Source organism: Harpia harpyja, chromosome 9 (assembly GCF_026419915.1).
Source record: "Harpia harpyja isolate bHarHar1 chromosome 9, bHarHar1 primary haplotype, whole genome shotgun sequence".
NCBI lineage: Eukaryota > Metazoa > Chordata > Aves > Accipitriformes > Accipitridae > Harpia > Harpia harpyja.
The window spans coordinates 41,498,442-41,525,626 of NC_068948.1; the positions used below are offsets into that span (position 1 = coordinate 41,498,442).

At 39.7% G+C, this 27,185-nt stretch overlaps 2 protein-coding genes across 5 annotated transcripts; both read left to right on the top strand.

Annotated features, from left to right (window-relative positions):
• The first annotated feature begins 1,591 nt into the window (after positions 1–1,591).
• LOC128146097 (solute carrier family 2, facilitated glucose transporter member 11-like) lies at positions 1,592–14,760 on the top strand. 3 transcript variants are annotated; one of them, XM_052797197.1, is made up of 12 exons: positions 1,593–1,762; positions 3,314–3,412; positions 3,970–4,130; positions 4,739–4,863; positions 6,303–6,432; positions 6,575–6,723; positions 7,344–7,531; positions 8,594–8,704; positions 8,781–8,882; positions 9,993–10,068; positions 11,009–11,136; positions 11,466–14,759. In XM_052797197.1, the coding sequence occupies exons 1-12, from the start codon at positions 1,739–1,741 to the stop codon at positions 11,670–11,672; spliced, it is 1,500 nt and encodes a 499-aa protein (XP_052653157.1). In that variant the 5' UTR covers positions 1,593–1,738; the 3' UTR covers positions 11,673–14,759. The 3 variants fall into 3 exon arrangements, with proteins under 3 accessions (XP_052653159.1, XP_052653157.1, XP_052653158.1); XM_052797199.1 differs by lacking the exon at positions 8,594–8,704 and having other exon boundaries at positions 1,592–1,762; positions 11,466–14,760; XM_052797198.1 differs by lacking the exon at positions 3,314–3,412.
• A 1,610-nt stretch (positions 14,761–16,370) lies between these two features.
• On the top strand, positions 16,371–26,206 carry LOC128146096 (solute carrier family 2, facilitated glucose transporter member 11-like). 2 transcript variants are annotated; one of them, XM_052797196.1, is made up of 12 exons: positions 16,371–16,439; positions 18,497–18,595; positions 19,041–19,201; positions 20,815–20,939; positions 21,196–21,325; positions 21,903–22,051; positions 22,617–22,804; positions 22,952–23,062; positions 23,568–23,669; positions 23,834–23,909; positions 24,624–24,751; positions 25,088–26,206. In XM_052797196.1, exons 1-12 carry the CDS (start codon positions 16,416–16,418, stop codon positions 25,292–25,294), a joined length of 1,500 nt encoding a protein of 499 aa, XP_052653156.1. In that variant the 5' UTR covers positions 16,371–16,415; the 3' UTR covers positions 25,295–26,206. The 2 variants fall into 2 exon arrangements, with proteins under 2 accessions (XP_052653156.1, XP_052653155.1); XM_052797195.1 differs by lacking the exon at positions 16,371–16,439 and having other exon boundaries at positions 18,470–18,595.
• Positions 26,207–27,185: the final 979 nt, after the last annotated feature.

A 27,185-nucleotide genomic window follows, 5' to 3' on the forward strand; every position in this document is an offset into this window, starting at 1 on the left:
GGTGAAATTTTTAATAGAAATGGTCAATTCCATTGACTTGACAAAAAACAAGAGGTAAACTTCTAGGATAAAATCCTCCTAAAATTGCTGATAAGGTGAAACAGTACCATGCTATACAGTCATGTGCAGGTTAGAATCACTAGAAATCCCCCCAAATGTAAGAGAAATTTCACTGTGAGCTGGTGGTATTTGCTGCTCTTTGAGCTCCTCAGTAATTATTTTCAAGGTGTGTAGCAATCCTTATGACACACACACCCCCCTTTTGATACAATTTAAGAAAAATTATGTAATAAAAAGGAAACATTAACATTTTGAAACAATAAATAGTCAATAGATATGCAACTTGCATTTTTGTACAATCAAAATATTACAATTGTTGGTGTTCAAGAGAAAATACTTACAAAAATGCCAAATCATTCTAAATGCTACTGCAAGCCAGAATAAACAGCATTTGCTATGCAGTTGTATAGGCAATAGTTGGAATTACACAAGTAACCAAGGTTTTATTATTAACATGTATTTTTTCTCATTTCTTTAGACTCACAGTATTTGCAGTAAACCCTTCTGTAAATAATTGCATTCTGTGTTTTATGAACTGAAAGTACAAGTCCTGAGGGTGATCTTGGGCGTTTACTGAGGGTTTCAGTAGAACTCCGTTTCCCCATCTGCCCCCACCCCAAGCCTTGGGGGTGGGGGAAAGTCCCCTGGCATGAGTAAGAGCAAGCAGAACACTTGAAAGAGAAAGCAGGAACAGCACAGGGCATCAACCACACACAAAAGTCCCAGGCAAACCTTTTTCTTCCAAGTGCTCTCTCTAGCAGAAGCCATGTAGAGCTACAGTTTGAGCTTCACCTCACAAGAGAGGAGGCTCTGGGAAGCAAAGGTGACTTTTCAATGGCTGCAACACTGATTTTGGAGTTGTTCTGTGTCAAAGCTGAAACCTGAGGCATTAAGATCCCGGTTGTCCCATCCTAACTCATTAGGGAATATTTACCTTCTTTGACCACTCTCATAAGTGGGTCTTAGTTACTGGCTGGTTTAAGTGCCTTCAGGACCAGATGCTCTATTCCAGAAGCCTCTGCCAGGGCACAATATCTCTTACTGCCTTTTCACCACACCTGGCTGACAAACATCCCCATAAACACCAGACAAGAAATACCCTTCCTCAGTACAGTCTAACTGGTACATAAAGCAAGAACAGCAGAATTAGGCTTTGAAATTTGCCTATTTTTCATCTAATAAATTATATTTACTATACCAATGAATCTGAAACAGAACACCACATACTTTACTTAATAATAAGTAACAGTACCTAAACCTTGTACCAGCTGCTTTTTGCTTTGTGCAGATTATGGCAGATATACTCATCGGTCTGTATCATAGAAGTACAGTATTTTACTGTTCCCGGAAAACTGTTTAGATTTTTTTGCCTGAACTGTTCTCCTTTCCTTTTCCAAAGCCCTTACTGCCCCCCAGGGTGCAAACTTCCTCTCCTTTGAAACTTTCCCCCTGCAGGCTGGACTAGGTGCATTTATTTCTTGAAATATTTAATCCAGCAGTGTTAACTTTGGCCAGCTGAAGTAAATATAAATGAGTGAAGAGGAAATAATAGTAAAAATTTAACTCTGGTCCCTGAAGCCAAATGCCCACTGCCATACCAGCAGGCAGGAGACAGAGACACAGAAGCCTGTGATGACAAAGACACATCACACACTGGACAACCAGCCCCTAGCCAGAGATGACCGGCTTCCTATCAGACCTGGTAAGTACTTGGTGGGGTATTTACATCTGTGACATTTTTGTATGCTACTAGTGTTTCAAAGAAAAAAAATCAGTATCTATCTCAGTAAAAACAACATTTTTGCTTTTCCTATTCATGAAAAGCATCTCAGAAGTGGTTCTGCCCACAGTTTTGAGATACTACAGATGTTTGCACTTCATATGCTCTGCCATCCATCTTTGTCATATTTTTATCAATACGTTAATGTTTCTTAAATGTTTTGACTTACTGGAAAATATTTGCTTACCCTCAAACATAATTTGCTTTGCTTGACTGTTGAAAAAAGAGTTTTGTTAAATATATCACTAATTATTTAGTGCAAGAGATGGCAGGCAGAGGTTTTGAAAGGCAGGGAACAGGACTGGATGTTGGCAGCTGTGGCATCTTGACAGGGATGTTTGTGGGAGCCTGCAGCATTTACATCCTGGCTATGGCTAAGTCTTGAACCCTCACACATCAGTGAGGCACCTCCAATTAGGATAATATCTCTTTGAGAAAGAGCTCCCAGCTCCAGCCGAGCACACTTAACCGCTCGTCCAGGAAAGAGGAATATGTCAGGGCACCTCTGAAGGGCTGGCATTTTTTCATTCATTCATGGCATATTCACTATGACCTGCAGCAAAGGCTGCTGTAGTGTAAACCTAAGTACCATGCTGGTTGTGTATTTTCAGATCTGTAACCCACTAGAAAAAAATCGAAGTGGGATGCCTGTTCTCAAAGCTCCCAAGAGATTAAGATGAGCGTGCTGCTTGAGACAGGCAGGAAGGGCAAGAGTTGAGAACTGGTGATGGTAGTAAGAGCTAGAAAAGACATTTTCCTCCTACAGCACAGTTTGAGCAGAACCAGTGCAGAAGGAACATTCTGTCCCAAGACTTTTCCTTGCTGTTCCCGCCTCTCCATCTAGGTAAAAAACCATGGGCTGCTACATTGACAGAAACCTGAGTGGAAAAACATGCTACAAGCAACAGCAGTCTGGTTTTTTGCTGATTTCAAACTTCTTTTTTTTAATTTTTAGCCGCTGTGGGCAATTTCAGGAGGCTTTGCCACAAAACTTGAGTTGAGGGATCACTGGCCACTATTCAAGGGCCTGAAGGGTAGCTAGCACAGCAGCTGCTCTCTCAGATAAGATAGGAAAGGTCTGGGTACAGAAGGCCTGGTCACTACTGTGGGCACAGGTCTGAGCTGCAGATAGCCTGGCCACTGTCCAGATAGCAGAAAGGAAAGTAAGACCTCCCTCCTCAAAACCACTCTCACATGTATTAGTGTGGAATGACCTTCAGCTTGCTACTTTGTTGACTAATTATCAAGAAGGGTAAGGAAATGTTCTGGTTTCCATAGATAAAGGCTTCATTTCTTTGGGTTGGATGTAGGGAAATCACAGGAGGATGTACACCTCACACCAGGGCAAGCAGAGGGAACATGCCTATCTGCAAATCCCTTGAACAAATGAGACATTTCTGGAGAATGAAAGACACATCCAAGACCAGCCTGATGTGGCTACAAGCTTAAGAAGATTTTGTTCTAACTCTGCAGGTACAGTATCGGGGGCTCTTTCAAATGATCCCTGTCCTGGGGATCGGTGGAACATTCCAAATTGGCTTTCAAGTTTCTACCATCACCTACACATCTCAGGTAGGCAAAGATGCATGTGGCACGCTCATTAACGGTGGCACTGAGTCTACATTCCTGTTGAGGATGCTCCTTTCTGGCAGTCAGCAAGGGTTTAATCACAGTATTCTCCTCTCATGATTCTTTCCCATTACTATGCTATCATGTAAAGCAGAACATGTCAAAGTGTTGAAAATAGAAGGAAAGAGAGAGACCTGCAAGCTGTTGTTTATAGACTGTTCCTCAGAAGACACACACTAACTGGGGTGGCATCTGTCTTCCCTATAAACCTACAGCACATGTGCCTACTTCAGTGGTCTCATTTGACACTATTCTTCTCTACAGGTCCATCCCTCAGTTCCTCAGATTTCAAAGACAAAAAAACAAGGAATGAACTCCTTTTAATGGCAAAATGAACACACCATACTCTGTTACACTGTGTCTGTTAGCTAATGCACACTTTTAGAGTCAATATGAAATAGTGACCTTAGCTGAAGCAACAAAATTATGTTCTAAATATAATAAAATGCATGCACTGGAATCACAGTTATTGTTAATGAAAATTCTTTTTTCTGTCTCAGCATGTTAAGGTTTTCATTAATGAAACTTGGCTGAAGCAATACGGCTACCCCATCCATCAGGATAACCTCTTGTTCCTATGGTCTATCACTGTGTCCATCTTTGGTATAGGAGGTCTCTTGGGTTCTTCAGGAAGTAGATACCTGACTGTCAAGTTCGGCAAGTATGTATGTTTAAAGACAACTTGTCAATTGAATCTTAGCTTAAGGAAATGACAGCTGAGGTTTTAAATGTGAGACAGACTTTTAGGCTTAGTCATGGCTGTAATACAGCCAGCTTAGCAGTGGTGTCAACAGATTTTGCTGCTTCTTGCCCTTGTCCTGTGGCACAGGTTAATCAACTGTGCTGCCAGCCTGTCACACCAGATGCAGTTACTCAGATTGGGTTAGTCTCAGCAAGGAGGAAAGGCAGCCCCCTGGATGAAGACAGAATGGGTTTCTTGGAGGTGCTACTCAAAATATAGCAGCATTGAAATGCTCCTAAGTAAGTGCTACATCAATGTGTTTGATGATGGTTTTTCAAGTGAAGAAAAGCTTTAAGACTTTTCTCCACTACAAAACCCAGAAGTGTTCCCAAACTCCCAGGTCTAGCTGTGAGTCCAGAGTATCCAGTGCCAACAGTCTGGAAGGGCTTATTTTGTCCTGGACCACATATGTATAATTTCACAAAACTAGCAAGACAATTTCACCCAAGACATCCTATGTGCCAGGAGCTTAAGTGCCATTTTCCTTCTGATTTACAAAAATTCTTTTTACATTCTTGCACTTACAGAAAGAAATGTCTCCTGTGCAACAATCTGCTCATGATAGTGGCAGCATCCATCATGGGCTGCAGTAAAATAGCCCAGTCCTTTGAGATGATTCTAATTGGACGCTTCCTGTGTGGAATAAGTGCAGGTAAGTGATTTCTCCCACAGGTCAGCAGGGTCTCCCAAAACTTTACATCTTTATTCAAAGTAAATAATAACCCTCCATTAAGAAAATAAAATATTAAAGTCAGTGATCCCTTGTCAGAAGATCTTCTATAACACCCAGAAATAAAGAGCATAAGTGGTACCAAATGAAATTCAGCCTTCCTAAGTGCATAAATATTCAGAGCTGTCAGGAATGTTTTGATACAATATGAAACGAGTGTTTTTTCTGATGGAAAAATATGTATAATATTATCTTAATTTTGGTTAGCAGTACTGGAAATTATATGGTATATGGTTTAAAGCTAGTACTCTCATAAGGCTCCAGACAACCAGGCTGTTCAAGGCCATGGCCAATTAATTTTGACTCTGAACATATTTCAGGTATGTTCTACAAGGGTATTCAACTTGTTTCAAAGCAGTAAGTCCCTGAGGTTAGTACAAAGAGCTGGGCATAATCAAGCAAAATCACTCCTAGCAGGTAAACCACATGCAGTGAAAACATCCTGGGCTGGTATTAGTATGCCTTCTATTTGTCTCCTACACAAAAAGTTGCTTTTCCATTCAGTTTGTATGTTCACAGGATGCCTATTTTAACTTACTTCATTAGAAATTAATGTCTAATTTTCAAATAACCAGACTTTGTACGTTGCTTCTCTGACATACAGTTGTATTGAAGAACAACAGTTTTATTTTGAGAACTACCCATGCATTCACCCTGCTATGATCTAGAACCTGTATCATGCCTCATGCAAAGACCTAATTTTTATTAAAGAGATTGTATATCCCCATTGCTTTGCTATCACGTAAAGCCAGGAGAAGAACATGTTGCTTTCAAAACAGATATAAGGGGCTGTGACTACCATATCAGGAAAAGGCTCTTGTTACCAGGCTAGTTTTCAGCATGTCTGAGTTATTAAGTACTTCACATATAGCTGGAAGCATCAACTCTGCCTGAAATCATCAAAATCATTGCTGGACAGTGGAAAAGAAATACTTGTGTCTCCCCCTAAATCATGTACAAATCAACATTGAATATAGCACTGTATATTTGAATCTGCTATGCATCTACCATACAGCTCTTCTATAGCATTATGTCAGAAAAGGTTGAGATTATGTGGGTTAACTACAAGCGTATTAAATATTACTACAGGTGTTTAGTTATTCAGCACTTGCATACTCTGTGTTCTTTAAAATACACTAAGGCTCATAAGAGATACTATGATGAGGCTATTACCCACACCCAAAAGGGAAAACTGTACATTTCTTAAGATCAGGAAACTGCACTATACAAAGAGGACCAAATACTTTTGTAGAAAGTGTTAGAAAACCTTACTCTTTACTTAACTATTTACAGGCAATTTTATTTCCAATAGTTATGAATGTCTTCTTTCTTCTCTCCCATAATTGTCTCCTCACCTCAAGGTCTTTGTGTTCCTCTACACTATCAATACGTTGGAGAAATTTCCCCTAGGAAGTTACGTGGATTTGCAAACTCTACTTCATCTTTATTTTGGTCACTGGGAAAAGCCGTAGGGCAAATTTCAGGACAAAGGTATAATACAGTTTATTTTCCACCCACTTAATTTCTGGATCCCCTCTATCTTTTTCTTCCTCTGCTTTTCCATCCATTCCTTTCTCTCCTCAAAACCAATGCAATGAACTTTCATTCTACACATATGTTTTATCCCCGCCAGGGAGCTGCTGGGCAGCCAGTCCCTGTGGCCCATGCTGATGGCCTCCTGTGGACTTCCAGCACTGGTCCAGCTGGTCACTCTGCCCTTCTTCCCTGAGTCCCCACCATATCTCCTCATGCATAAAGGAGACCAGGAAGGCTGCAAAAAAGGTAACCAAGGGCTCCAGTTTCCTGTTCCCCACTTGACTTTCAATTGTTTTGTGAACCTTGCTGTCCCCGTATGGAGAAATTAAACAGGACAAAGTTTCTCCCTGCTCATTTCCAAGATGACTGTGAATACCTACTAAGTATATTTTTGTTGTAGTCCACTCATAGAACATGAAAGTACCTCTCTCTATAGTTCTGTATTACAAAACCTTTAACATTCAGCTGACACCACCTGAGCTGTCAGTCTAATGATAAATGATAAATTATAAATGATAAATGGCTGTTTGCACTGCCAGGCTCCACAGGGCACCCCTTAGCTCTGGTTGTTGGCTATGTACCCTGCTCATACCCTGGGAGAAGGAGGAAGGGAGAAAAGTGGACCCATGGGCAGGGAGGGAGTCATTGTGCACCTCACTAGGCCCCTCTGTCAGAACAGGTCCCTCTGTGCAGGAGGGGACCAGGGCTCTGGAACACCCTATAGGACATCTCTGCCTCATACCACAGCCACAGCCCATGCATGCTGTGCTGCCAGACACGTGCATTACCTACTCAACAAACTCCTTGGGCAACAACCAACAGAGACGAATTAACATGGCAGGTCTCGCTCTCCTTCTCCTCCACAGCCATAAGGCAGCTTTGGGGTGAAGGCCATCACCAAGCAGAGATTGATGACATCATGAAAGAGAAGGCAACAATGAAAAACACCAAGATCTTGAGTGTCCTGGAGCTAATGAAAGAACCAGCTTTCCGTTGGCAGCTGTACATGATAGCTATTCTGAGCGCCACAATTCAGCTATGTGGCATCAATGCAGTTGAGTGTATTTCCCCCTTAAAGTCTCAAAACACTTATTGACAACCTTAAAGGAAACATCATGGCTCCCAGAAGCTCCCTCCATTTTTCTCAGGCTTCTCAGGCCACAACTTGCTGTCTGCCAGCCCTCCTACAGGGCAGCAGCAGCCTGCAAAGCTTGGCCGGGTTCTTCATGTGACATCCCTCTGCCCAGCTCTTGGTCCTTGCTGGAGTTACCTTCCTCAGTAGTTAGGCTTATTTAACAGCCATGTTTGGAAGCCGTTACAAGGCTCCAGAACCCACTGTTACAAATGAGCCCACCCTATCTTGGCAAAATCTGCAGTGTAGTTTTATGTTACTGCTCCCTGCAACTGCTGCTATTTGGCCCCTGGCTCTTACCATCCTAAGATGCTGGGATGGCAGTATGCTCACTCTACCTTTAAAGCTAATCAACAAGCATTCTCACTGTTCTGGCAGCTTCCGCAGTTCTCCCCTTCTTCCTCACAGCAGCACTTTTCTGGGATCATTTTGAAGCCACAGCTTTGCAATTGCCAGCGTGATTCTTCTACGTCTATGATCACAATGCAGCAACATCTGTAAAGGAAATAACACAGTTTAACTGGAACCTTTATCATCTCAGCATATCTCCAAACAGTAGCAGAGATACTTGAAAAGAAAAGTTGCTTGTTTTACCCCCTCATGACTCCATAACCCATGCTCTTCTTTCTTGAGAATATCCTACAATGATGTTTTTGGATGGGCTCCAGAAGAGAAAATAGACCTGGCTGTTTCTGAAAGCACCTAAATCAGGACTTTGCAAACCTAATAACATTGCAGCAGCTGGAGGTCCTTTTATCCCAGCATTTTATCTTTTATCATATTAATTAATTAATTAATTACATTTTATAGTGTTTTTGTCTGCCAATAAAGTGAATACTACCAAGAGTGCAGAATTCTAGCTCACTCCAAAGCTGAGCTGCATGCTCCTTGGTTAGCAGCTCCTATCCAGGGCAGTGTCACACAGGTATGGGTAAGAAATCAGTTATTTTCCTCTCTTAATGTTTTATGGGGTTTTTTTTCCAGATTTATTTTTATACTTTTGAAGTCCTCCAGGCAGCTGGCTTTGATGAAAAAATGATCTCCTATATGTCCCTCTCTGTTGGACTCTCTGAACTCATGGCTACTGTAGTCTGTGTAAGTCACATTACTACAGGAATGGGTCACAATTTGCTCTTCTGGCACTGATGCTGGTGTGATTTCTGTCCTTCAGAGCTCCATCATTGAGCGACTGGGCAGGAAAGTGCTCCTAAGAGGAGGCTATTGGATCATGGGTTCACTGCTAGCTGGTATCACTGTGACTATCTCCCTACAGGTAAGGAAACTCTTCTCATGGCAGATTTCTCTATCTATGCTATTGATAACCTCTGCTCACAGGCAGGACCATGCTGCTGAGAAAGGAAAGGGAGGCTTAGAAGTGCCAAAATAACTTCTGTGTTAACAGCTTACCCTCTGGGAGGGCAATATCCTAAAGGTCAAGCTTGTCTATACGTAGGATTAAACTGCCTCTCAGCAAGTACTCTCTTGTACTCCTGCCTTCCTTTCAACATGATCCCATGGGCTCAGCAAGGAGCACATAAACCACTGGGAGACTAGCACTGAACTCTGATTTCATCAGATTGCAAGCACCAAACACTGGCCAGCATAGATCAAAAGACAATCGTAGGAAAATGGCCTTTTCTATTCATGCAGTTTTTAAAAAGTGACAACAAAACCCCAGACTCTTTGTGTCAGTTAATTTGAAATTTAACTTTGCTGCAGAAGATACTGGGAATGCACTTATTTGTTCACAGACGGGAGACCGGTTCATCTCTGTAACACTGTGTCATTGCTGTAGCTTCTTCCGAAGCAAGTCTCCTGGGTTACCAGTATCCATCCAAGAGCTACTTTACAGACACTACTGTAAAATTAGCCTTGAAGCAAGGTGGCAGTAGACTTCTATTTTTGTTTCATTCATGAAGGATCTCAAACATAGGAGGGAGAAATCTTTTTTCCTAAAGCATCGAGTCTTGTATCTTCTTGACTAAGATCTTGGAAAGTTCCTTTTTGGTACCAGTTATTGAACCTATCACTTAACAAAAGTGAAGAAAGATATGATTTGGCCTTCCCATATCTCTAAATACTGGGGGAAGCATCGTGGGGTCATGGAGAAAGGAGGACAGGGCAGAAAAGTACAATTCAGGCTTCCCTTTAATTGAAGGCTTCCAGGCTTGACAGCTGCTCTGCACTAGGAAACCTGCTTCTCTGCTCACCTAACAAAAACCTCACTGCTCCATCCACAGGAAAAAGCACTCACATTTCTCTGCCAGTTCCCCCCACACTGTATATTTTTTCTTGAGGTGACAGTGTTGGAAAACACGCAGCATTTCTCACCTATGGTTATCAACAGATTTCACCCAGAAGTTCATTATGGTTTTTTTCCCAGGACTGGTATTTCTGGATGCCATACTGCAGCCTTTGCCTGATTATCTTGTTTGTAGTTGTCTTTGGAGTTGGGCCAGGTGAGTACTTCATTCAAAAAAAATAAAGGAATCGAGTCATGTGAGTTTATTAATATGGTTAGGAAAATACTGCATAATATTGCATAACATTTAGCATATGTAAATTTATTTAACCTAATCTTGTAGTCATTTAAACCTTGTGGGTCCAATCATTGGCCAGAAACTTTAATGCCATGAGGTTTGGCTTTTGCTAACAAGAGGAAAGGAAGAGAGCAAAAAGTATTTGCTGGAAAAATACAGCAAAAATAGAACAAAAGCAGATGGGTAAAAGATTTTTTAAAAATACTGAGAAAAAAAGAAAGAAAAAGAAAAGCAAGTGTTCTTTTAAATTCAGTGTTGTATAATGTTACATCTTATCCCACATAGACAGCAGTGCAGAAGACCTACTTTGGAGTAATTCTTTTCCTAGCATATAGTATCCGCTTGTCTTTTTTTTTTTTTTTTTTTTTTAAGCCTATTCATTTTTAAAATATTTGCCTTCCCATATGACAGGGCTGAATTATTTTCCTAACTCAAAGCTGTCAAAGTCCTGTCACTTCAAAACAGAACTGAAATGCCCAGGAAGTGAATCTGGGAAGATCACTCATTGGTGATCTAGCAGTATAATGCTGAATTCTTGTTAGTAATAATAATTGTTATTCCATCCTTACACAGCTTCTTTCATGAGATGTCAGACTTTCTCAAGTGTTAACTGCTTAATTCTTGAATCTCCTCAATAAATGTATTTGAATAATTTGCCATTTTAATAAGCTGATGTCTAGCAGTTTATAAGATGCCACAAACATTTTCTTTTCTAAAAAACAGTGACATACTCAAGTCTTTTGAATGCCAGTCCATCACAGTAGCATCTATTTGCTGACTGTGTAATGGTAACACTCAATCCAAATGTCCAAACCAAACACATCAACAAGTAATAATTCTTATTCTTATTTCCTTTCAGCTGGTGCCACAGTTTCCATTAGGACTGAAATTCTTAGGCTCTCATGCAGACCACCTGCCTTTGTGATCAGTTCAGTTCTCAACTGGCTGGGTGTCTTTGTGATCGGAATAACCTTCCCGTTCATTGTGGTGAGTGACTTTCCCTGGAACACTCCCCAGGGTCACTAAGCTCGAGTTGGCCATGGGAGCAGGAAGAAGAGCAGCAGGAGATGACAATGCCATGTCAATTTAGAGTGGCCTTGGCACCTGCTCTCCCCAGTCCACTTTTACAACCGAAGGGCCCTGATTTGCCAAAGATACTTATTCAGACTGAAGTATTTGTCAAAGATCAAAATGCAAAGAACTCCTTACCGAATTCAAAGTACTTTGGGACCCAAATACAAAAACTGTGCCAAGAAAGTGACAAAAGAAGAGATATGCTCATCTTGCTCTCTTTCTCACTTTGCTCTTCCCTGCAGGAAAGACTCAAGCACTTCTGCTTCCTCATCTTTATGGGGGTACTTTTCACTTCAGGGATAATTATCCACCTGTTCCTTCCAGAAACAAAAGGGAAATCAATTGTGGAAATCACGGAAGAATTCAATAAGCTAAACTTTAAAAAGAAGCGTATTACAACAACTCCAAATCATGCCACAGAGGATTACACCTTCTGCACCAGGCTTTGACTGGCCATTAGGGAGAGTGAGGCTTTCTTAAAAGGAAGGAAAAAAACATATTTGTCATTTTCTGACTAGCAAGTCAGTCCAAATGGACTGTCAGCTTTCATATCTGTCACTTACCAGGTTCCCATTTTGCCAAACCAGCACCTTTCTCAATCACTCCACTCTGGACAGCTTAGAAAAGGGATGATGGCTCATATTAACAGGATAGACTCATGTGAATCATGAGCATGTTGGCTTAACTTGCTGATGTGTAAATCTCTTCTTAACAGAGCAACTAATACACACTGAAACTACATGTAGAATTTATAAACACTCTGCTGACCACAGAGAAAGGGAAGACCTGTGATCCTCTCTCTCTCTATGATTTCTGAGTGTGTTTTTACAACCCTGAAATGGGAATAGTGAAGTTCTTGGCTTGCTATCTCTGGCTAGTGTTCAATCCATAACAGATTAAAGAAAAAATTTAGTGGAATAGGAGAGTAATTCTTTGTTTCTCTAGACTCAACTGAATAATCAAACCTTGCCAGGTTCCCATGCATAACACTATGTTGTCCTTGTGTTGTATCTAGTTTGACAGACTTCAACCCTTTTGGACTGAAGTTTTCAATGTCAGCAGCCATCCTTGCTTTGACTTAAATTTAATTTTTTGCTAAAAAATTCAGCCATTTGATTCTAAGCTCAGACTTGTTCATGAAAAAGTGTGGGGAGAAAGTTCCTATACAACTCTTCTCAAGGAATAGTGCCTTTCAGTGGCAATACAGCTAAAGGACTCATGGATAGAATCCAGTTGCTATAAAAAACACAAGCATCTAGAGTCATTTTAGATACTCTGTGCTATCTTGCCCATCACCGTCATCATCTCCAGTCTGTAGCTCCTATTCCAGGATCAGAGTTCCCACAGATATCTCATAGGCTGTGAATCCCATAGCAATTTAGCTGCTACTTTCCTTTGTGTGACTTTCAGCTACCTGGACCCAATTTACCCCAGAAGAACTGCCCCAGACTGGAACTCCTGGCCATAACAGAATACCTGTTGCTTTACAGTTTCTCTTAAAGACATCTGTACAGTACCTTGCTGTATGTACAGCAGACTGTCAGCAAAAGCTCAGTCATGTCCTCCAGCTCTTGGATACATGCAGGGCTACTGCCTAGGGTGTATTTCTCTATCATGACTAAGAAGTGATCACATATACTCATATTTCAGGGATGTGCAATCAGTACAGACTCTTCAGTTATTGTTCACTGCAAGTGTACATGCTGATTGACAGCTGTAGAGATGACTGTAAATATTTTAAGCCTTCAATATTTTGTCAGACTCATACAGCTAGATAAGATTTACAGTAAAAGTGGGAAATGTAATTCTAACATAAGGAACTTCTAAGGCATTCATTTAAGCATTTCCAACAATAATTTATGGTTTAATTTACAGTCTCTCATAGGAGTTTTGCAAATTTTTACAAGCATGTAGTGTGCACAAAGAAACAAAGTGAGAGACTATGTTAAAACATATCATATGCAAGTTTTCTAACTTCCAGATTTAGTGTGATATACCATTCCCAATGATGTCTGTTGTAGGAATGGGTGCAATATAATGGGTACACTGATCTATAGTCAACATCTGTGCCTGAGTTCACATACTGCAGGCTTTCAAACTGTGAATGATCTTCAAGGCAATCTACTACCGAGTTCCTAATTCCTCTTCCTGCTATACATAGTTAAAGGTGAAAAGTGTTTGTGAGCCTTATGGGATAGCATGATCTTGTAAAGTACCACAGGGATTAATTTCACCAGAAATTTTTTTTAAATATGCAAACTCATGGTTCTTTCCTTTTCTTTCGAAAGTGTCTAATATTCTGCACATTTCCCTTTATTAATGAGAGGGTCACACAGTCCTAGTAGCAAAGCAATACTATTAGGAAGAACACAAACAAAGCTAAGGCTCACAGTGGAGCACTCTATACAAATTAACATCCAAACTCTAGACTTGCACAGTAAAATAAGTGGGTTTATCTCTGATATTGCTTTGACCGGCATATACTTCAACTCAAAAAAGGTTATTCAAAATATTAATTCAGTTGTTCATCTTAACTGCTGCTTATTTTTAATTGAAAATGTTAAACATAATAAAAATGGCAGATTGCCTTGTAATAAAACTTCTGGCCTCCACAAATGGTTCTTTCCCAACATCAGGATCTTTCTTAGGGACAGCTGACTAGAAAAAAAGGTATTGGTGTGCATACCCTAACATGATTGGGGGTTTTCATTATTCCTGTCTTTAGTATTGAGGGACACTTAAGACTTCTCACTAAAAGATGATCTACGAAACATGAAGTGTCATTAAAGTCAGAAAAGCTCAATAATTTTGTAGTGTTCCATATACATACAACATGATTAAAAACTACCAGTTATTTTGGAGACAACTACCAATATAGAAAGGAAACCTCAACTTTTTGCAAAACAGAATTCTCTTTTCCTAACCAGTCATTCTGAAAACATCCTTCATTCCATTACAACAATACCTGAAGTCTTTGGAAACATAAGCAGAGTGGCATCGTGTAGCATTGCTGGAGTCACTCTCTAGTGAGCCACTTCTCTGATCTCAGTTATTCATTAGATGTTATTAGGAAAGCCTCCCCATAAGATCCTCACCAGGAAGTGAGCAGATGCCCTATGGAACATTAATGTGACAACGAAGTGGAACAGCTATTTGGAGCACAGGTCAACCTTTGCCTGTGCTCAGTGGAGCAAGAGCTGTGTTCTGGTAACAGTCTGGTCAAGGCATGAAACAGCAAAAAGTTATGGTTCAAATATACATGGGAGGTGTCAGAGACAAAGAGTCATTCAGAAGTTTCAGGAATACTACATGTGCATTTTCTTGCAGAGACATCAGCTGATTGGTAAGATACGCCTCAAATACTGACTCTAACTGAGCCAGATAGAAACACTTAAAAACTGGATCAGTGAACTGCTGTCACTAGACACAAAAAACATAGATCTGGCCTGTATTAAGGAAGGCCTAGCACAGCTTTGCATATGTGTGTCACATGTGACTGTAAAATTGCAAGATAAATGAGTAAATAACCTGATGTTGTGAGATTTACGGTCCTGATCACAATTATGACTAAAGCATATCTGTAAGATATCTGCTAACTACTTATTAGCACTAAACTGCACATCTAATAAAGGGGGCCTCACTCAGCACTGCGTAAGTAATAAGACCACAGAAGCAGTACAGTAACTAATCAACATAAATGCAAATGACATTAAGCATTAAGGGCATTACAGGATGAAGACTCTTAACGTACCAAAAGTAGGAACCCTAAATTAAAGTACAAGAGTGAAGAGTAAAAGTTACAATATGTATAATGTATACTAAGTAGAAGTGGGTGAAGTAGAACAGAAGAAAATATGTGCAACAGGCTGCATTTGAGAAGGAATGTCCCATGCTGGTAGCTACATATTATTGCTGCTTGTGTCTTCCCCCAGTATCATCTAAGCAAGGCAGATACTAGCAGCTAACATGGCATTTCTTTCCTTTGTCAAATGCATATTATGTTGTTTCAAGTTTGTATGACTTTACAGAAAAGGAAATTAATTGTTAGCATCAAAAGGACAGTCTCATTTGTGCTCTAACAACAGCTTATCTGCTGGAGAACCTAATCTGAAAAAAAAACCACCATGAACTCTGAGCACACATCAACAACAAAGTCAACTTCATGATGACGATCGCATAACAATGGGAGAAATGGCAGGGTGGTGCTACATGCTACATTTTAGACATTAGCTAGAGAATCTGTGAATATTCTTTGGATGTGATGTATTTCCTAGCAAATATGAGTATTTGCATCCAATAAGCCCTTTGTGATGTCTTCATCCTCATCCTCTTTAACTGAAGTGTAAATGGCAAATGATAACTAAGCCATTTACCAATTTAGTACATACAAAACCCTCTTAACTATGAAATAAATGAAGTTAAAACCTGAGAATTTTCTATCTGAAGGAAGAGACAAAGCTCCAGCTATGGAGGTTACAGGACAGTTTCAAAGCACTCTTTTTTTCTCACAGACACAGAAATAAATATACTGACTAATGGAAATGCCAGACAAAACTGTGCATGACTTTGAAATCTTCCTCTCCCAGCAAAGGAAAATCAGCTCCTATGAAGTATTTAGCTGGTCAAGCCTGGTGTGCCACTGTAGAATCGTTAAGTTTCTAGGCCGTTCCAAAATGATGAAGCATTTCAATTCCTTTAAGTAATGATTAAGTTACGATGTGCTCCAGTTGCTGTCACATGAAGAGAGAATAGCTCTTTCCTATTATATGTCAAAGTCCTATAGCTCACTGCCCAAGCTCCATCTAAGATTCCCAACAGATAACATTGTCTTTAGGATTCTCAGCTTTATATTGAAAACTAAGTGATTATTGGAATCCTGTTTAAAATTGATGTCTCAGTTCCCTCTACCCCTAGCACAAGACAGAGTTCATAAAGTATACAGGTTCACCGCAAGGGAGACCATCTTGTTTACTTGGGCTAGGCACAACCATTGGTTGAAATATTTAATCCAACAATTCTAAACTTTGTACAACAGCTGAAATATGTGTAATTAACTCAAAAACCTTTGAAGTAAAATTTAACTTCAGTAACACGGGACTAGTTCACTGACACTGCTATTGCATAATGTGAGCATTTGGTTCTTTTGGCAGGTACTAGCCAGTAAGCAACAGGAATCAGCTCTTTCATAGGATATGGCTACCTTCTTCTCTGACCTGGTGAGTATCTGGTCACTTTTTCTCAGGCCTCTGACTTATAAAGGACAAAGCTAACATAATACTAAAGATCCAGATTCCTTAAAGATTGTAAGCTCTTTTGGGACAGAGACCATCTTTCTCTTCTTCATTTAAACATCACCAAGAACAATGGGGCTTGGGGCCATGAAAATCATGTTGCATGGTCTTTTCTGTGCAACAAGATAAAATAAAATAAAATAAAATAAAATAAAATAAAATAAAATAAAATAAAATAAAATAAAATAAAAATAAGATAAAATAAAATAAAATAAAAACTAGCAAAAGTCCTGGCAGTTCCGCCACTGACAATGGTACTGGACATTTGTCTTCTGAATTACTGAAAATAATACTCATTATTAAGCACTCTGATTACTTCCCAAAGTAATGAATAGATTAACTGTACTGCAAAAGGCTAAGAAATTCACGACATAAGCTTTAAAATAATTTTCCTCATTTCATCCATCAAGAGTTTCCATAGTCTTAAACAGGGAAGAAGTTATAAGTATTTCTTGCTCTATTTCTCAACTGCAAGCAAGAAGCTATTTTGCTTTCCTTTTTAAGTATTAAAATTGTTAATTTGTAAGTCTATTGCAAAAAAAAAGGAAAAGTGAGAAGGTGAGTTCTTAATTTGTTTGAATGCTTTTGCCAATTAGCAAATCCATTGAATTTGAGACAGGATTTTTAAGGAAATTTAGAGTCTTCTGGTCCATAGCTTCTTGGTTCTTGTCATGTGATAACTTGGAAAATCCAGCTGTGGACTAATTAAGTAACAAGCTCCTGAAAGATGAACCTAAGAACCATAAAAAGGAGCATTCTTCTAAGTATCTCCCAGTTCAGCATTATTCACATTCACATTACTTTGTTCCTGCCTGGATGCATTTTCTACCAGCTTCTTTTCATCCAGGGACTGATCTCCAAAAAGCTGTGAGCTCATGAAGTTCATATGTGACATGAAAAGAACATAGAGCACAGTGTCCTCTATACAGAGGTGGTGTTACTGTCCTGGTCTGTGATGTGCTGAATAAAAAGGGAGATGCAGTTAAACCCCCAAAAACCCTAAACATATCCGGATGGGGCTAAAATCGCAATTGTCCTAGGTTTGTTTTACTAGGTACAGTCTAAGCTGTTTGAGGATAACTCCATCTAGCCTTGCAGGCACTTGGAAACAGGACAGATGACCAGTGGTATCACACACCTTAAAAAGGTCTAAGTAGTTACATGTTATATTTTTTCCTTATTTACAGTTAAAATTATTTCATTCACCAAAGCAGTCAGCATATTTCAGTCCCTAATCCTTGACCAAGGAAATTATAGATGGACAGTATCTCCCTAGCCTGGAAGATGCCAAGCCCTTCAATATGCAAGCACATACTTTCATGGTTAAATAAATAGAAAAAATAAAATATTGAGAAAGGAGAAATGAAATCCCAAATCAAAGTCAGGAAGATTTTTATTTGAATGCAATTACAGGGGCTATTCCAAATTATTATCTTCTCTTTGTAGTCCATGCCTTTCTGAAAAAGCTGAATGTTAAAAGGATCTTTTATTTATCGTGCTTAAAGATACGACACAGTCAGAAATGAAAGCAGAGAGTACAATAAAATGTTGTTGATTTTTAATGCTATACTTTTGTGGCATAACATTATGGTTTGATGTCCATAGGTTATTGTAGATTGCAGACAAGGAAACTGATTCCCTCTTCCCCGCATCCAGGACTGACACCTTTATCCAGCCAACCTGTCAGATATTGCAGGCATACAGTGAGAGCTGTACTATCAGGAACACCTTTTAAAACACCTTTTCCTTCTTGCAAGCAAAGTGGTGGATTATCACTCTTATACTAGCACGTAGTCTTGCTATGGCCCTGTGGCTGATGATTGCACTTTGGCAGTAGGTTAGAGGGATTTTGGAAAAATGTTTAAATTCAAGAGGATTTGAAGTGGACAAAGGAGAAGGACAAATGTGGCTACAAAGACTCTGGCCCTGCACAAATCTAGACTAATAAGAAGCTGATGGAGCACTTTATTTTTGCTTCGCAGGTTCAGTTCCGGGGACTATTTCAAATGATCTTGGTGCTGGGAATTGGTGGTAGTTTCCCATATGGATTCCACATTTCTGTCATCAACTATCCTTCTGTGGTAAGTGGGCATCTCCCTGAGGCTGAAAACACAAAATGGAGAGCCTGAGCTCTCCATTCTCCCACAAATCTCGAATTTACTGAGCATTCAGCTGATACATCTATGCCTTTTCTTTGCCTAACAGTAACATCAAATGTGTAGAGGCCTTTTTCTCCTTTAAAGAACAGGACGGCATTTTCTGTTTTAAATAAGTTCTTACCACATAGTATACAAGCCTCCAAAGGAAGACAGAAAATGTGCTTTTATCATGCTTCCCGGGAAGCTTACTGACTGATAAAAACTTGAAGATTTTGCAAAGTGATCTCAGCTAACTTGTTTTACTAAGAAAGTTAGTGTCAAAATAAGTCTAATATTGGAACCACAGGCTAGATCTGAAGTACAACAGCCAAATAATATGAAGGGATCTTATACCCATTATCCACTCAAATCTCACTTTATTTTTCAGCACATCAGGAAGTTTATTAATGAAACCTGGATAGAGCGACATGGCTCTCCCCTCCATCCTGAGACAATCATGCTGTTGTGGTCCTTCATTGTGTCTGTTTATGGGATAGGAGGATTCCTGGGGAGCATCTGCTGTGGCTACCTGACTACAAAATACAGGAAGTAAGTGTTTCTTGTAACAGCTCAATAGTCAGAAAGTACAGGGAAATACCAAAGTGAACAAATAAACAACTTCTTTTTGGTTGAAGTGGTCTAATTGAAGACAACTGATTTGGTTTGCTAGAACATCCACCTCCTTCAAGCAGCAAGCAGTCTTCTATCTTGTTTATCTGCCCTCCCCAGTGAACCGTATTTCTGTAAAGGCTGCATTCATCATCACATCACCAGATCAGTGCCTCCGGGAGTAGCAGGATAGTGTACCTGCCTTGTGTTCTCTCCAACATCCCCTATGACTCTCATAAAGATCTCCCCAGCTTTACAAACTCCAAAAAAGGAGCTGTGTGTCTTGTGTTGTAACACATTATATGCAGTTACTCTAACCACTGTGTGGAAGATATCCTTAAGTGTCAAAGAAGAGCCAGATTTCCATTTAAATACACTCATTTTGGGGTGATGGCATTATATTAAATATTCAGATCTAACCTAATGAAAATGTGAAGAGAATAGAAAAAAAATAAATTACCTGTAACTAAGCTGTAAAGATGCAATCAGCGCCAAAACAAATTCTCCAAGAGACATCTCTGTTCTTCGCAATCCATTTTACTGAAAATCAGTTCCAAACTATTTTTCCCACTGAATGGAGAAAGGATTCCTCACCAGTCTGGTCTGTTCTCAGTGCCTTGTGTGTAACACCACTAATTTCATTTGCAGAGAAATTGGCAAACATATCTACTTGGTGTGACCCACTTAAAGATCTGCTCCACAACCCACTGATCCAGAGGCCCCTCATATGGGTCTCAACAAACCATCTTAGCCTGCCTGCAATTGTGTTCTTTCCTATCAGGTAAGTGCCCCCAAGAAATTTCTTGTGGGACACTGCCTCATCCCACACTCAGGGCATCTCCCAAGACTGGAAACAAGATAATGCACTTCTCCCATGGGTTATTTAACACATGGTAAACTAAGTGCTGAATCACAGTCTTCTAAACACAAGATCTCTGTGAATCTTTAATGTATGCAAGAGGACTCTTGTCTAGCAAACATCACAGCAAAACAACTGAGTGCAAAAGACTTTGATTTGAGCCTGAGACATCAGGGTTGTGAACATACCAGCCCACGATTCACGCGGAGTGTCTTTTGAAATATGCTTCTTAAAACTCTTTCTGCCATCTCAGACCACATCCATTTAGCCATGAGTGTCTTTAATATGAGTCATTCTAGAATGGGAGCCATGGACTTAGATTATTTCTGGGGAACAACCTGACATTTTATGAGGAGTTCTAGCCATTTAAAAATCTTGGTGACAAGCTGGGCAAGTTCTTTGATCTCTCTTCTTTCCCCACTTGTACTGTGGAAATGCTGATTAAGTATTCCAACTGTCTAAATTCTAAGCTAAAAAGTATTAATAAATTCAAATCTAAAGGATCCTGAAATCTTAAAGAATCACTTTGAATATCCAAATTCAAAAAGTCAAAATTATTTCAGCCATTCCTCAAAACAGCAGGAATGGCTGTTCCATGCTTCCTGTCACAGCAAGATTAGTCAAAAGAGTACAAGAGGTCCTCATTTGACACTAAGTTCTCATTGGCTTGCCTTTTTTTTCTTCCCCCCCCCAGAAAAAAGTGCCAAATGTGCACCAACCTGATCATGCTGGTAGCTGCACTTTTCATGGCCTTCAGTAAAACAGCCAAATCCTTTGAGATGATTCTGGTCGGACGCTTTCTCTATGGCATTGGTACAGGTATGTACTCATGCCACTGTGGAGTGCAAGCATACCTGCTGTCCCAGGATTGCCTCTACAGGTATTGCCATTCTTGGAGAGACATTTTTAAAGCACATATACTAGGCACTTAATAAAAGTGAAACTCATCATCCCTTTTGCAAGAAATTGTAATCCAAATACCAGAGTGAATGGAAACAATGTAGGAGAGGATGGAGTCAGAAAGTTAAGCTTTTCTAAATATTTTAACAGTCATTTATCCTCTTCTATGTTAAAGGTTTTTCTCTCAACATACATCCTCAGTATGTAGGAGAGATTTCACCCAAGAAGTTGCGTGGATTTACCAACTCCACAGTTGCTGTTTTTCTGACACTGGGAAAAGTCACAGGACAGGTTATTGGACTACGGTAAATACTCCAATCTTTCTATCAGGTTACACTAAAAATAGTAGAAATGTTTCTATAACCTTATCCTCTCACCTAGTCAGTGCTGAGAAACACTGTCATCTTCCCCAAAACAGGTCTTAGCTTATGCCAGAAGAAAAGTTTTGATCATAATTGAGGCAAACATATAGTTTTAAATATAGAGACAGAAAATTAATTACTCATAATCTGATTTATCCTTATTTCCACACCCTTTCTACTAGGGGACTTCCCCTTAAAAATTTACTGTACTTACATGAAAAGTCTTAGCAAGATGTTTTGATCCTGTGGTCAAACAGTGATCAAATGAGTCTCATCAGCTCTCTAGTCATTATATTGGATCCTGATGATATTTAGAAAGTTCTTCAAAATGCCAAATAATTCCTTTAAAATTGCCAGAAAGAAAAATAGTCAAATTTGTGAAATTTGCCAAATTATGAATTCAGGTTTTTGTTCCACTGCACCCTTGAATGGAATTTGAGCAATCTTCATCACCCAGAAAAAATTCCTGAACATTCACTCCATTATTTCAGCATAATTTTGTTTCACATACACTTTCCAGGGAGATTTTAGGAAGCGAAGCTTTGTGGCCATGGTTATTAGCATCTAGTGGACTTTCAGCATTGGTTCAACTGGTTACCCTCCCATTTTTCCCTGATTCACCATCCTACCTCCTGATACAGAAGGGTAATGAGGAAGCCTGCAGGAAAGGTAGAGTGTCTACTTTCCTCACTTACTTCACTTCATTTGATATGTTAGAGTGACAGCCTCTGTCGAAGACAAGAAAGCAGGGCCGAGCTGTGCAGCACAGTGCGGTGCCACAGAGTAACAGCAGAGGCAATTCTAAATAAAACAGCTGAGGTCCCCACGGCAATACATCCGTATTAACTTGGGGCCTCACTCAGTCTAATTTAACCAGTTAAGAAAGATAGATATATATTAACATGTCTAACATTTCCCACTTTGGTGGGCCCTACTTTATTTCTTTAAAGGAAATAGTTTAGGCAGTTCAGTTTTTATTAAATAAAACATACTTAAATGTTTACTTTGTTTACAATTAAGTCAGCTCAGCATTAGAAAGTTATGTTATAATGACAACCAGAGAGACAAAATTCTTCCGTTTGCCTACTGCCCCAGAAGCAACCAGATGGCAGAAGCAGACAGCACTGACACCACCACCTACACCAATGGACAGGGAGACTAAAGCATTTAACATAACCACTCGTGATGGAGCTATACTGGTAGAATAATCCACTCCCCTCTTTCTCCTCAACAGCCATCAGGAAGCTCTGGGGGGAAGGGGACCATCAAGCAGAAATTGATGACATTATGAAGGAGAAGGTTACAATGACAAGCACAAAAACCTTGCGTGTCCTCGAAGTAATAAAAGAGCGATCTTTGCGCTGGCAACTTTACATTTTGATGACTGTCATGACCACCTTGCAGCTCTGTGGAATCAATGCAGTTGAGTGCTCTCTTTATCCCCAGAACAAGAGACAACTCTAGGCAGCATTACAAACCCCTCTAAGTTAATGTTATTATACCAGCTTAGAATTGCACCACAATTGCAACACTTTTTTCACAGGTGCATTTCCTCTCTGCATTTTTCAGATATACTTCTATTCTTTTGAAGTATTCCACACAGCCAAGTTTGAAGAATACCTTATCCCATACGTGTCCCTGGGAGTTGGGTTGTGTGAATGCTTATCCTCTATACTGTGTGTAAGTCTCTTCAGACTTGAGTTTGAAGGAAAAATTTAATGTAGTCAATGATTGTACTTTTCCTCACTTGTAACTGGGCTCAGGGAAGATTTGCATAACCTAAGACACATCTCCCTGCTTCTGCAAAACCACATGCAGGATAAAAGGCAGATCTTTTCCCAAATTATTTGCACAACTGTATGTCTTTTGACTCATTTTTATTCTGTAAAATAATTTTGTGATGTTCTGGACTAGATGTGTGTATGTATGTGTGCACAATTTGATATATACCAGCATGCAAGAAAGGAAACTGTCTAACAACAGCCTAGGGTTGACTAATACATCTTAATTAATAATGAATTAGCTTTGAAGAAACTAATCAAACTCATTAGGAATTAAGAGACTCTCAAATGACATTGATTTCTGGCTATTATTCAGATAAGTCTTCTGTGAAGAACACATGGAGAGGGGAGGAATTATTTCCTTTGAGAACTGGGATTTATGACCCATGTTTTCTTCTTTTCAGAGCACCCTTATAGACCGATTTGGGAGGAAGGTGCTGCTATGGGGAGGATACACGCTGATGTGTTCTGTGCTAGCACTCCTTACCATGACCCTGTCACTGCAGGTAAAGAGGCAGCAGCCTTCTGGCCATTTACCCAGCATCAGCCCACCTTTCCAGTCGTGCCTCACAGGATATGTACAAAAACTTGAGTCAGTGGCAGAAAATACAGAGCTCTGCTATTCTGTCATGTATCTAATGGTTTGATATCACTGGTTTCTCACTTTTAGCATCAGTTTTTCTGGATGCACTACTTCAGTGTTATCTTGATCTTCCTGTTCGTTGTCTTCTATGGAATTGGACCGTGTGAGTATATCAGTGGCAATGTTGGGAGGACATTTTGTATCATATTGCTTGGTGACACAACTGGCAGAGGAAGAACAGTCTAGTCCCATAGTAAAAAGTTCTAGAAATTAAGGAGAGAAAGGCAGATATGTACAAGTGGGAGACAGGAAAAGGATACAGACACCTCGAATTTTATTGCTGATCACAGGTTCTAAATAATTTGAAACACAGTGTCATCTTCTCCAGAGGGTTTGAGACAGAGATTTCAGAATGATTTTTAAAATACTCAGCTAAACCCAGGATTCTAGGCATTGCCACATACATCATAGTAATCATAACTCATTAACTTAGCAAGTTAAGCTTTTTGCCTACCAACATGCTTCAGGTGGAACTGACCACAGGAGCCAAAAGGGGAGTCAGTTTTATAAATTACTGCATGCTAATAATGGCTACCAGTGCAATATGGAACTGCACAGATCCACTGGCACCAGAAAAAGAATTCCAGTATGTACAAGAGAAACCTAAATTAACAGCTGAAGTCTGAAATTAACAGCTGTAGTCCCCTTCTGGAATAAATCACCCATGTAGCAGAGGCCACCTGCCAGCAGGCCACCTATTCTGCGTGTCTGACATTTTCTACCACTGCCATTGTAAGGATCTTCCAGCAGAGGAAATGTGCACTGAGGAACTAAAGATACACGTATACCTGGTTTGTGTTTTGCTTTTCTTTTTCAGCTGGAGCCACTATATCTATCATGGTTGAAATCTTCAGCCAGTCATTCAGACCATCAGCCTTTCTGATTGTTGGCTGCATCAACTGGATGGGACTGTTTGTACTTGGGATGATTTTTCCACTGATTGTTGTAAGTGACTCTAACTGGATCCCTCCCTCCAGGCTATCCACTTCTGAATGCTGACAGGGAGCAAAATAATAGCAATAAATTAAAATGACATGCAAAGCTTACAGCTCTGTCCAAATACTAAACCTGCTCAGGAATCCCCCAGGCCTGTCAGAGGAGCAGCAGTTGGACTGAGGTCAAACGTGGCTGGTAAAAACTCATGGTTTGATACCTGTCCTGGTTTGTCTATTGAGCACACCTTTGAATTTTAATTACTAAGATATAGACTTGTACCCAAGGACAGGGAAATAGAAATGAGATTCTTATATTGCTTACAGTGTCTCCCATTTCTGCTTGCAGGATAACCTTGGACCCTTCTGCTTCCTTATCTTTTTGGGAATCCTTGCTTTATCAGCAATTTTCATCTACCTGTATCTCCCTGAGACCAAGGGAAAGTCAATCATGGAAATAAAAGCAGAGTTCAACAAGCTGAATTTTGGGAAAAAAGAAACCTCAGTCACTGAAAATAGCTTTCCTAAGGAACAGTTGTTCTGCACTAAACTCTGAACGTCCAGAGCAGAAATTTGCATCTCTTAGGAAAGACAGGAAACAATGTTGCAATAGAACTAAACAGGAAACATTAAAAAACAGACTGCAAGGTCTTCTGTCTCTTATTCCCTTTTTCTTTTTTTTTTAATATTGATAAGAAATTCATTATGCTACTGTTTTATTTCTTGCTGTTATCTAAATATTTTCACAGGAAATTTCATCACTCCATTTTAAGACCTACTGGATATAATGAGATTTTTTCTAAAAAAGCCCCCAACCTTTTATGCTAGTCTACCTTATAAAGTTTTAAAACATTTTGTTAGCAGTTCATAGGGCCCAAATCCTGCTAGAAGAACATACATACAGGCTCTGCTCACATCCCTGGACCCACAACCCTGGGCCTCAGTTGGTCTCTCTTGTTCCCAGGAGTCCTGTCCAATGTCACAGGTACCTGAATGGTTTGTTATTAAGCTTTCCTAAATGAGACCTCACTAGCTCTAAGCACCTCATAATCAGGAAACTGCTGACAAATAGCTCAGAGTATCAGAAATATGAAGGAACAAATGAAATAATTTAAGACAAACCAAGGGAAGGAAGGATTAAGACATCTAAATGATCATCAGTCATGAGGCTGGGGAAACATAGAAGTCTAAAATATTTGACTAGCAGCCTGCCAGAGGAAAAGCTAGATACATGGTTTAGGGTGACCCGAGCAGATACAGATTCACAAGATAGCACAGTAAATTAGGAAAAAAGTTTCCAGCCATAATAACAGAAAAAAATATTGAAGGTGAAATTGTATTGTGCAACAATCCTTCTGGAGATGTAATGGAAATCTGAGTGGAGAACATCACAGTAACTCTGGACAGGGAGAAGGACCTGCCAAACAGAGATATTATTGTATGCAAAAGAAGTAAAATGGCTGGTATAAAATAAAGCACACTCCCAAGAGCATCTGTGGTGTCTAAGGATCTGATTTCCAACCTGGTACATCAGCCTCTGGGAATTACATCAGATGTTTTCAGAGGAGAAAGAGTTTGTTTTGGAAATGTTTTTCTTGTTATGTAAGCAAACTGTGAATAACGAGTGACTATTGTACCCAGCAGAAAAAACAGGTTGTGAAGTTCATTGGAAATACAGTCTAAGTTTTTCCAAGTGACCACGAACAAGTATAGTATGATTTGTGACTAAATGCTTTGGATCATGCCACCTGCTTTCAACTAATCACTGCAGAAAAGATTCATCAATATTACAAACAGCAGTTCCCCTCCTTACAGGTAGAGCTGTCACTTGAGTTTGTTTTTAGTGCTTTGACATAGGAAACATGCCCTGAAAAGGCTGCTTGTACAAACAGATTTTATTTCTGGATTTTTTTTCAGGATTTTCATTATTTTCAGAATGCTTTGGATACAGGAGGCACAATCCACTAACATAAGCTGTAGATGAACACTGACACATAGTAATTCATCTCCTGAGTTTTTATTTGCTGGCTTTTTACAGCAAGGGCGCTACAGTGAAGGAACTGACTTAAAATCAACATACCCCACACAATCAACTTAAACATGTTCATACGGAGGTTATTCACCATTTAAAAGTATTTGTTTAAATTACACCGTTGCAGTACAAACGTTTAGCACAAACTATAGAAAGCTCTCCCTCTTTTCCACAGACCGGGGAATGGAGTGAGTAGGAAAGCCCTTAACTCACAGAAACTACTGGGCATAAAGACACCCATCACCTTTAACATGGATAGATTAACAAACCATTTATTTTATCTCCGTCAGCATTTTCAACCTGCTTTCCACACACACATCTCACTGCGAACACCCCCTACCAAATGCCATATGACCCCTCTAAATCACTTCTTTCATGTAAGACTCTACTAGGCGGCAAAGAGAACTGATCCCAG

What these genes read in the sequence shown, in the direction of transcription:
- LOC128146097 (XM_052797197.1), top strand. Translation starts at nt 1,739, where the DNA reads ATGACCGGCTTCCTATCAGACCTG. An exon ending in CCTGTGTGGAATAAGTGCAG is followed by an intron (nt 4,864 to 6,302) that starts GTAAGTGATTTC and finishes CCTCACCTCAAG; the next exon opens with GTCTTTGTGTTCCTCTACAC. An exon ending in TAACCTTCCCGTTCATTGTG is followed by an intron (nt 11,137 to 11,465) that starts GTGAGTGACTTT and finishes TCTTCCCTGCAG; the next exon opens with GAAAGACTCAAGCACTTCTG.
- LOC128146096 (XM_052797195.1), top strand. Translation starts at nt 18,470, where the DNA reads ATGGAGCACTTTATTTTTGCTTCGCAGGTTCAGTTCCGGGGACTATTT. An exon ending in TGAGGAAGCCTGCAGGAAAG is followed by an intron (nt 22,052 to 22,616) that starts GTAGAGTGTCTA and finishes TCTCCTCAACAG; the next exon opens with CCATCAGGAAGCTCTGGGGG. An exon ending in GCTTATCCTCTATACTGTGT is followed by an intron (nt 23,063 to 23,567) that starts GTAAGTCTCTTC and finishes TCTTCTTTTCAG; the next exon opens with AGCACCCTTATAGACCGATT.